This window comes from Microtus ochrogaster, chromosome 4 (assembly GCF_000317375.1).
Source record: "Microtus ochrogaster isolate Prairie Vole_2 chromosome 4, MicOch1.0, whole genome shotgun sequence".
NCBI lineage: Eukaryota > Metazoa > Chordata > Mammalia > Rodentia > Cricetidae > Microtus > Microtus ochrogaster.
The window spans coordinates 62,691,852-62,702,619 of record NC_022011.1 but is presented as its reverse complement, the minus strand read 5'-3'; the positions used below and the strand labels follow the sequence as shown (position 1 = coordinate 62,702,619).

Genomic DNA, 10,768 nt, shown 5'->3' with positions numbered 1-10,768 from the left:
TATCAGTATTTCACCATGGTTGATAGAGGGGCCATGACTTACACATGACTGAACTTATCAGTATTTTATCATGGATGGTGAAAGGGCCCATGCTTACACATGATTGAACAAATCAGTATTTCACCATGGATGGCGGAGGGGCCCGTGTGGTCTCACTCCACCATGAGGGACTATTAGCAGTTAATGGTTGCTGGGTGAGGGGATGATGCCATTTTCCCTCCTGGCGTAGCCACTGAGAAGTTGCCTTGGTCTAGTAAATAACCTCCCACCCATGCTCAGGCAAGAAACTCTAATCACATCCAGTGGGTCACACACAGGAAGACATGAAAATAGGAGGGGACTCACTGTAAGGGGGGGGGGGTAAAAGAAGGGGATGGAGGCAGGGACAGTGACTCAAATTCATTATAGAAATGTCCAAAACTGTGAAACAGTGAAATTGTAACAAACGGTTGAGATTCTGAATTCTTGATTTAGGCCCGTGAATCCTCAATCCACTCAGAAATTTTCAGGCTTCTTAGACCCCAAAACCTGAGTCTAGTTCTTTTCTATGAGGCTCCTGCTAAAGAGACATTGTAAGTGGCCACTCAGTGGTGTGCAGCGTATGCCATGATTTGTGTATTACAAATCGTGCCTTTTCTCTGCTGTTAAATACAAAACCAGCATCTGTTATATTATCATAGAAAAGCATTTAGGTTGTATTTTTATTTATCACTTTACACTGGTAGTCTCTGGTAGGTGTACTCCATAGAAACCAAAGATTTTTGTACACTATTTCTTTGTACAATAAAAGATAAAGTGTGCATTAAGTATGCTTGTACATGACAATATTGTACAATATTTACATTTCTAATATCGCCATGAAATTCTGTATTTTCTATATACAACACTGAAAATTCTTCAGAAACATTTGGACTATCTCTTATAATCACAATTTTAGTATAATAGAAAACACTTCTCAGCAATCACTTGGCCATTTATCACTTTGTTCATACAGGGATTTTGATTGTTTTGTTTTGTTTTCAACATTCATTTTCCTTCCTGATCAAAACACATCTCCATCATTGCTCCTTTTGGCGCCCTGTGGTGGTGGTAGCTATCTGCCATAGTTTACATTCTGACCTCACCATGGCCATGTCAACACCTACACACAGATGGATCTGTGCACGCTCCCTTGATAACACTGTGCCAGTGGAACAGTCTCTGTTATCTGGAGATCTTCCTCCTCTTGGGCTTGGGAGGCCTCATTTGTCTGTCACCCTGTGGGATTTGGTGAACCTGGGAATAAGGTGGGAAAAAATAACAGGAAGATTGAAATCATAAACACCATATGACTTCTGACAAAGAAATAGGGCAGAAAACAGTCTGCTTCATTAGATATCCTAAGACTCCTTTAAAAAATTTACGAAGACCTAAGTCTGTGCACTGTCTCCACAAGGCTTGAGCAATAGTAGAAATTGATAATCTGAGTATCAGAAGACACCACTGAATAGCGTGGAGCACAGTATGAGCTGGATAATCGCCAGCCAGAAATGCCTGGATCAACAATCTCACTATGGCCTGGAGACTCAGGTATATGGATGCCAAATCCGCTTCTGTTCTCTTCATTACACTACTTATTGTATAACTTCTACAAAGTGTCAAAGATCAGGATATCTACCTACACGTAGTTCTGCCTGAGGATGTTTGTTTATGAGAAGAATCAGCATAGGCAACAGAACTCCAAGACCATTCATGGGCAGGCTTGAGTTTGTATGAGTTGGGAAGGATAACTAACACAACTCACTGTAATATATTAGTACAGAAACTAGAAACATTTAATTCTGTGCATCACAGTGAAAAGGGGTTGAATGGTACAAGAGCATTAGATAGCAGATACATTCTGAGGGACAGGAGGTAAGATCTTCCAAGCTGGAACATGGCTAGTGATGTCAAAGAATGAAGTAAGACACGGAAGACAGAGTAAACCCCAAAGCTGTGGCCAAAGTATTTTAAACTAGCATTTGGAAACAAAACCATTGTAGTATTTGCTAATTCCCATAGTGTAAATGCTTCTATAGCCAATTTTAACCTATCAACATGATGTCACAGGACTAAGAGTTAGGAAAACAATCCACTTGGGTTAATTGTATGCTTTAAATGTAATGTTTAAGGGCTGGGAACTAACTCAGTTGTAAGTGCTTGCCAAACATGCACGAAGTCCTAGATTCAATTCCCAATATTGAGCCAATTATAAAAACAAAGGTTAGACAACAGCAAAGGCTAACTGTCTTTAGTCAAAGGTAAGATTCTTTTAGAAAAATGGTATTTAAAGTTTTAAGATAATGCTCATGAACTTCTATGAATACTTCTTTCTCCAGACCCTTTCTGTACATGTCTTTAAAACAAGCACAACCCAAATTCACTTGAGGTGAGGTGTTACGTTATCGAGGAAAGTCTTTACCTACAATAACGTGTTAGTAATCTGCAGGTCCAATGTGGCCCGAAAAGGTATTTTGCTTAGATATGTAGTTTTTCAATGTTTTGTGTGTGTATAAGTGCTTTAATATCTTTCAAACAATTGTAAACATGAGGCATTTTACTTTTGGGTTCTCAAGAAAGTTGGGGACATCTTGCAATTCCATCGCAATGTCCTGCATGGTTCAACTCTGCTGGAGTATAAAGGAGAAAGAACTTCTGAAGAACACATTCCAGGTTTGCCTCATTAGTTTCCAATGCCTGGTGGCCACAAAGGCCAAATGCCCCAAGACAGAGTAATGAGACAAAGGCCAAACCATTTTTATCTTTTTCCTTGGAAGGCACATTGTATAATGTATTTCCTAACCCACTTGAGTTGAGGTGGTCTGGGCTGATAGGAGCTATGTTGACAATTCTCTGTGCCCTCTCTTTCTGCACTATCAAGCAGGATGCAACGGATATATGGGATATGGAATACGTTAAGGTCCTAAGGAGTGGTGGGCACTTCACAGAGAATCCAGGAAGTGAGAGGCTGAGGGGAGCAGCACCTTTCTCAGATGGCCCCAGAATCAAGTGAGAGATGGCCGTTGGTGCTGAAATTCTAAGTCAGGGAGTGGTCAGCAGTGTAAGCAGTACATCTTAGTTGGTAATTCTCAGCTCTAGGATTGTTATCACTTTCATACCTGATCCTCTTTACTTATACACCCGGGTCCTAGATGTTGAGTTGATGGCCACTGGTCTAGGCCTACGAGTTTATTGGGAAACGCATTGTCCTCCCACTGTAGGTTAGATTACCAAATTTTTATGACCTGCACCAAAGGCAACGTTTTGTGAACCTCTGTGTGTTATCTTGCATTGAGTAGCCATTGGATGGTTGTTAGAATTCAGATGACCTAAGTCAAAGTGTCAGTAAATTACTTTTCATTGCTACATAGCCTGAAATAATTCTTAGTTTAGGGGAATTACTAAAATTAGATTCATGTGTTTAAAGTCTACATGTGAAGGAGAGCAGGCTTTAGACTTCTCCCCTCAATGCCTCCAATGCATCGTCCAACAAAAATGTGAAGAGAAAGCGCATGACTTCCTTAATCACAGGCTTTACAGTTTATACTAACAGAACTTTGCACAAAACATTTTAACTTTAAGATAGCAGAAGGAAAATGAGAAGTCAGTACACTCTTTGAAATTGACTTTTTTTTTTTAAATCTCACTTTCCCCCTTAAATGTGAAGTTTGTATTGCTGAATATTTGGTTACACTGACAGGCACTGCTACTCACAGTCAATGCGGAAATCTGTGACTGGGACCTCACCGTATTGCTGCTGACACTTAATGAACCTTTGTAAGAAAACAAAAGTTACTTATCTCAGAAAAAATAAAAAAGGCATAGCCAATACAGGCTCCTTCTTCTTAAATGCTTTTCTGGTATCAGTCTTTCCCCTGTGGAGCAGTTTAGCATGGCTATGAGTTGCTTCACAGTGTTCAAGAGAGGTTACCAAAAAAGTGTTAAAGCAATTTATTTTCAAAGAAACACAGTATAATGAGAAAAATAAATTGACTTACTGTCCCAGACATTTTGTCCAGTTCACTCATGGCCTCATGAATAGCAGCTTCTAAATGGTTATTTAGCTTTCCACTTCTGGAATTAATGAAAATAACATGCCAGATTAACAAATTAAAGAAACAAAAGCCCTCATTTAATTCCCTAATCAGAAAACAAACATATCAATTCTACCAGGAAAGTCAATCTAGATTCATGTTTAGAAAATCCAGGCCATAACACATCGCTCCAGAGTTCCCACCACTGAACACTAATGATTTAAATAACAGCGTCTTAAAAAGATGAGCCCAGGAAGCTCACGCCATCATATGCTTCTTCTGCGTTCCGGCGACGAAGGTTGGATCAGGGGGTCTGTGGCCGCCAATGCAGGGACTTCTACCAGAATTCAGTCTGCCCCGCAATGTCTTTTGCCTTGCTGTTTTTCAGCAGGGAAACAGATTGTGGCTGGGACATGGGGACTGAACTGCAGGCTCTGGCCACTAGGGAGCTCCCTCCACCCTTTCTGGATCTCAGCTATGTCAAATGGAGCAAAAAGAAAGTTAAATTTTGATGCACTGTCCAGGTAAGAAACAGCTATTCCCTCATCACACCTGAGGATCGGAGGCTGGTTTCACACATATCCACTTAAACTGACATGGTGTGATCCTTCCAACAGACACAAGATGGTTGTCTCAGATGCCGATCACTCCTCTGACTATTGCTTTCTCCCTCAGCACCCCACTCCACGCTTTCCGTGAATAACACCACAGATACCAATTTTGAAACTGATATGGATGAAACCGTTGTGCCCATTACTACAGTTAAGAAAACTGACCTTCTCTATGGCTACACATCCATTCACCTACCTCCCTTCCCCTCATCTGTACATATAAACTTTATTCCCGCATCTTCTGAATATGACGACAATCTATTCTCATCAGGACATTTGACGGGAAAGAGGCTGAAGCAAACTCCTATAGCAAGCTGTCATCGGCATGGCTCTGCAAGAGTTAAGTCTTATCTCAGCCTCTGCAGTGGAGACTGGAAATCTGCACTTGTGGAAGGGAACACCATCACTTCAGTGGAATGCCTTCGGATGAGGTCTTTCCGTTTACCAGAGTGACCTGACAATCCCCATATTTTGGTTTTTTCCCCTGTGCCTTACAGATGCTCACTGATCCACCTTTGAGTATTATACGTCTAGGCACACCATGACTGCTGCATGTATTTGCTAGTGAATTTGTCCAAAGTGAACCTAAGTGGGTTCTGTATCTTGGTAAGTCAAGTGTGCACGTAAGTCAGTTCAACTGAAAGGGAAGATTCGATTTCTACTTGGTGACTATTCTCGGTCACTCTCTCTTCCATCTGCCCCTCAGCTTCTGTTTACATAATATATCCGTGGACACACAAAAAGCTGTCAGAATTCACAATTCATCTTTCTCCACTACTATATCATCATCATCACTATTATTCTGAGGCAGGGTCTTGCCAATGTAGATCAGGCTGGCCTGGAACTCTGAAACCTCTCCCTCCACGCTGGGTAAAGACATGCCCCACCATGCCAGTATTCCTGTACTTTTGGGCACCATTCAAGCTGGCATACACATTTCATTCTTTTTACCAGTACACAGCATTTCCACATATATACTGCCTGCCATTATATTTTTATGGACTTCTGCATCTTGTAGAGTTGTTGTTTTTCAGTGAGGAGTTTGTTAAGTGTGATCCTGGGTGACTTGGAAGAAGCTCAAATCCAGGACTCTGGAGCCATCAGTGTTTGACTAAGGTTAGGCTAGGACTTCTTTTAAGGGATATTTGGTGAGAATCATGATAATATTTTTCATGGGCAAACTGTCTAGCAATATCACACTTTCTGCAGTGCATTTAATAGGTTTATCTTTATTTTGTCTTTTGGATTGAGAAACAAGAATTTGTATTTTTTCAAAAATTGAAAAAAAATTACTTATGTGTACAGGTGTTTTGCTTGCAAGTTTGCATGCCATGTACATGCCAGGTATCCACAGGGGCCAGAAGAAGATTTATAGATGGCTGCTAGATACTGTGTGGGTGCTGGGAACTGAACCCCAGTACTCTGAAGAGCAGCCAGTGTTCTTAACCACTGAATGATCTCTCCTGCCCCCATATGCATTTAAGTTTCAAGGATATTTAGTGTTTATGTATTTTGATTAAAACATATTATAGAATTAAAATGGACTATGTCTAACAACTTCTAAATAACTAAAAATAAAAACATTTCATTAAAAAAATCTAACAGTGAACTATGCTCTCTTCCCTTTAATCATCTTTCAGGAAGTATTTTTTTTTTTTTTTTTTTTTTTTTTTTTTTTTTTCGAGACAGGGTTTCTCTGTAGCTTTGGAGCCAGTCCTGGAACTCCCTTGGTAGACCAGGCTGGCCTCGAACTCACAGAGATCCGCCTGTCTCTGCCTCCCAAGTGCTGGGATTACAGGCGTGTGCCACCACCGCCCGGCTAGGAAATATTTATTTATTTAAGTCAGAAAGTGCACAAGCCATGGTGTTGAGGTCACAGGACAGGTTGTGAGATTGGTTCTCTCCGGTCACATGGATCCTAGGGATGAACTCAGAAAGCGCATTAGCCATCAAGCTGCTCTGCCATCCCTCTTAATAGCAAGAGTGCTTGCTATTTATTGAAAGACTGTATTTGCCAACAATAGTTAGATCTTACGTATTATCTCATTTAAAATTTACAGCAATCTCATGAAGTAAGCATTGTGGTAACTGTGTGTATATAATACGTTGTGACTTTTTTTTAGGTAAAAATAATGAAATCAATTATAATTATGAAATTAGGAAAGTGTGTATTTAACTATAAATATCTTTCCAAAGTAAGACTCATGATTTTTTTTCCAATGAAGAACACGGTAACATCATGATGAAAGTACAGAAATAATTTAACAACAGAATTTATTGAATACAAAGTTAGAACATTAGAAACTCATTGTTCACCCAAGAATTAAAAAAGATATTTGTAAAAAAAAAAAACATGCAGTATGGGCCAGTGCAGTGGTTCCTTGGGTAAAGGCACATGTTATCAAAGCCTGATGACCTGAGTTTGACCCCAAAGACTAATGTGTGGAAGAAGAGAACCAGCTCCCACAAGCTGTCTTCTGACCTTCACACATTTGCCATGGCTTATGCATATGTCCCTCCCCAATAAATAAAACAAAATATTCGATGGTAATTTAGACCAAATAGCACAATGTTTTGTTTATAATAAATTTAAACAGATACTAGATGGAGAAATGAGTATTTTTGGAAAGAGAACACACACAGAGATGTGGAACATGAAATGATGTGAAGGTATCATGAGAGTCCAGAGGCAGGCAGACTTTTCTAGGAGTCGCATCTACAGACCGATTTCCATATGTGTGCCAGGGATGAATGAGCTTAGAAGAGGAAGAGAAAGCTCCATGAGTTCTTAAAGGAACAATTAGTCAAAATTTGGTTTTGCAGTCCTGAGAGCCTCCTGTGGAGTCTCCGCTAGTATTGTCTATTCCTGCTGACACTTAATAATAAACATTTTTACTAATGGACACTCTAAATCCTAACTGATTAAGCAGCAGACATTCATATGATCATATTTCTAGTCATTAATGGAGATAATTGCCACGTCTTATCTCCTTCGACTATCACGTATTATCTTTATCTTTACTAATTAAAAAGAAAAAAAGGCCAGGTAGAGTCTGTGAATGATATAAGATGTCAGTGTGAACTGAGAAATTATGTATGACTTTTTAAGATTCACTTTAGAATGTCTGTGACTCATTTCAGGTAGAACATAACAAATTAAGTGAAAACAGGAAGCCAATAACTCAGTACTCTGAAAATTTAATCCATAAAGCAGAATGAAAATTTAAGACAATTAAAAAAGCTAAATTGAAATTATTCTTTTTTTATTGTTTGCGAGTTTCATATGTTCATGGTTCATTTTCATCAAATCTACAACGCCTGCTATTTCTCCTCTTCCCTCTACCACTTTCCCTCCAAACTTCATATGCTGCTTTCTTGCCTCCTCCTTCTCCTTCTTCCTCTTCCTTCTCCTCCTCCTCTTTCTTCCCCTTCCTCTTCCTTCTCCTCTTCCTCCTTTTAAACCCACTGAGTTCATTTAGTGCTACTGCATGTGCGTGGTGTAAGATCATTGACTAAAGCATGGGTAGCCTCTCGGGGGCCACAGCCCCGAAGAAAACTGACTCTACCTCCTCCACAGCCATCAGCTGCCAATAGCTCCTCAGCTAGGGGGAGAGGCCCTCCCTTGTCTGTGTTGAGATTTTGGCTAGCCTGCTTTTGTATGTCAGTCCCAGCTGCTGTGTGTTTTGTGAGTAGTCGTGTCTGACAAATACTACTACTTTACTGCAGATGTTCACTACCTCTGGCTCTCACATCTTTCTGTTGCTCACCTCTTCTGGGATGAACTGTGAGCCTTGGGAGAAATGGTATGAAACAACTATTTTATTTAGAATTGAACACTTCACGGTCTCTTGTTCTTTACATGATGACCAGTTGTGGGTCTCTATACTAATCACCATCTACAAAAAAGAAGTTTCTTTGATGAGGGCTGAGAGAAGTATTAATTAAGGGATATAAATATATTAGAGACAGTTTATTACTATGTCTATTTAGCAGAATAATAGCAGTAGTTTCTCCCCTATGGCCTGTGACCTAGCCAGCCATGCATTTTTGGCCTAGTTAGTGGTATCAGGCATGCATTATGTCTTGTGGATCAGGCCTTAAATGCAATTTAAAAGTAGTGGTTGGTTACTCCCTAATACCCATGCCACTATTGTACTAGTGAGTTTGTATTGCTAGGATGTTTATTCTTGTAGTTTGCTGGGTTCACAGCTGGGTAAGAAAGTGGGCTATTTTTTCTCCTAGTAGCCTACATAACATCTTCTATCTAGCACTATGAAAGTTACCCAGTAGGGATGAAGCTTCCAAGTTGGTAAGACATTGATTTCTACGTGTTCTATAACTCAAGTATGTGGTGACATTTCTTGGTTTTAAAGTGAAAATATATTTGGCCTATTTTTATCATTTACCAATTTCCAATTTTATAAGATATCAGGTAACCAGAGGAATTTATACACATAGAAGGCTGAGTCCCTTGTAACTGAAAAAAGTAATGTTTCTAAAAGCTTTGGAACGTTCCTTTTGTAGAGCCACTTCTTTACACAGCAGATTAACCTAAATTAACTGTTAAAACATTACGACTTCTTATGGTTAGGATGTGACTATTATGTCAATTCAAAGATATTCATTTTTGATACGGTAGTTTAAGATATTAACAATTAAAATGACTATATAACGCCCTAACCATTTACGAAAACAATATGTTTCAACTGGCAAAAATACTGGATAATTTATTTCTTTTACTTTCAACTATATATGCCAAGTACCATATGTAAGGGTCTATATTATTTATAACAATCCTAAAGTGGGAATTAATATGTACATTTTAGAAATGTTGAATTTAGGCTCAGAGAGATTAAGCAACATACTCAGAGACATATAGCTATGAAGCAGCAAAAAATAGAATATGGATTTAGGTCAAGAATCAATCTCTTAACTCTCTAAACACTTTTCCTTTTCAGACTTTTCCTCTTCTTAGTCTACAACAATATTTAAACCTGTCATTGCTGTGGCTTGAATGTAAAAGCTGCACATGCAACAACACCTGATCCCAAACTTACTGCAGTCTGGGAAGGCCGCTAACGCTTTAGGGAGTGAGTGGGCTCCTGGGAGACCAGCCTGGTGATGCTCTGCTTCCTGAATGATAATGCAATGTGACCAGCCAGTTTTCAGTTCTGCTACCAAGCCTTACCAGCCTGCGGTCAAGTGTTCCCTATCAGGATGGATTGTGTCTCTCTGGAACTGAGAGCCAAAATAAACCCTTTCTCCCGTGAGTTGCTTTTGCCAGGTATTTTTCTCACGAAAGTAACTCAAAAACTTTCTAATTGTAGCCCTGGTGAGATGCCTCGGCTGCTTTGAGTACTGTGTTCAGTTTCCTGATGCTGGGAACCTGTGTAGCTTCAGTTCTAGGGAATCTGACGCCCTCTTCTGACCTCCACAAGCACCAGGCACTAGGTACAGACATGGCATACATACAGTGCAGGCAACACACACACACACACACCACACACACTCACACACCAAACAACAATAACAACAAAACAAAAATAACAAACAAAATCCCTAAAAATAAAACACCCCACCTTTATTGTGGTTTTCTAGGAAAACGTCATAGGAAGAGTAGAAAAGAGAATGAACACCTGTGCTCTCCCCTCTCAACTTCCTTGTTTTATCCATAACCCATGAGCTCTTTGAACATCACCGAAGGACTGGATGGCCTCCAAATTGCAAAAGGCAATGGAGAAGTCTCACTTCTTGTCTTCCTGGATCTCTGTTGCTTCCATCTTGGTTTTCTTTCTCTTTCTGAGACAGGTTCTTACTCCTGTGCTTGTCTAGAACTCATGGCGATCCTTCTGCCTGAACCTCCCAGAGTGCTGGGATTACATCCCTAAGCCACGGTGCCCAGCTTCAGTCTTTGCCTTCCAAGGCCTTCCACTCTCCCCCGGTCTCTCTCCTTTCCTAGCACTTGGTTCCACTTTCTTCACTCTGTTACTGTCTAATGGTCCAGCTTTCAGTCCTCAGTGCACGACTCTGCACTGGCTGGCAGGGCACCTCTGTATGAGTGTAACAGCTTTACAGCTGTAGGAGTGTAACAGCTTTACAGCTGTA

The 10,768-nt window shown here is 40.1% G+C and overlaps 1 protein-coding gene across 3 annotated transcripts in view; it reads right to left on the bottom strand.

The window, feature by feature from the left end:
- Positions 1 to 6: 6 nt before the first annotated feature.
- Mbd5 (methyl-CpG binding domain protein 5) overlaps positions 7 to 10,768 on the bottom strand; it is a 122,931-nt gene continuing 112,169 nt past the window's right edge. For 2 of the 3 annotated variants that reach the window (XM_013345992.2, XM_013345991.1), the window contains 2 exons: positions 4,017 to 4,092; positions 7 to 1,275 (listed from right to left, as the gene is read on the bottom strand). In XM_013345992.2, coding sequence (XP_013201446.1) covers positions 1,204 to 1,275; positions 4,017 to 4,092 — 148 coding nt within the window. In that variant the 3' untranslated portion in view covers positions 7 to 1,203. The remainder of the gene's footprint in view (positions 1,276 to 4,016; positions 4,093 to 10,768) is intronic. The other variant, XM_005346391.3, reaches the window with a different exon arrangement.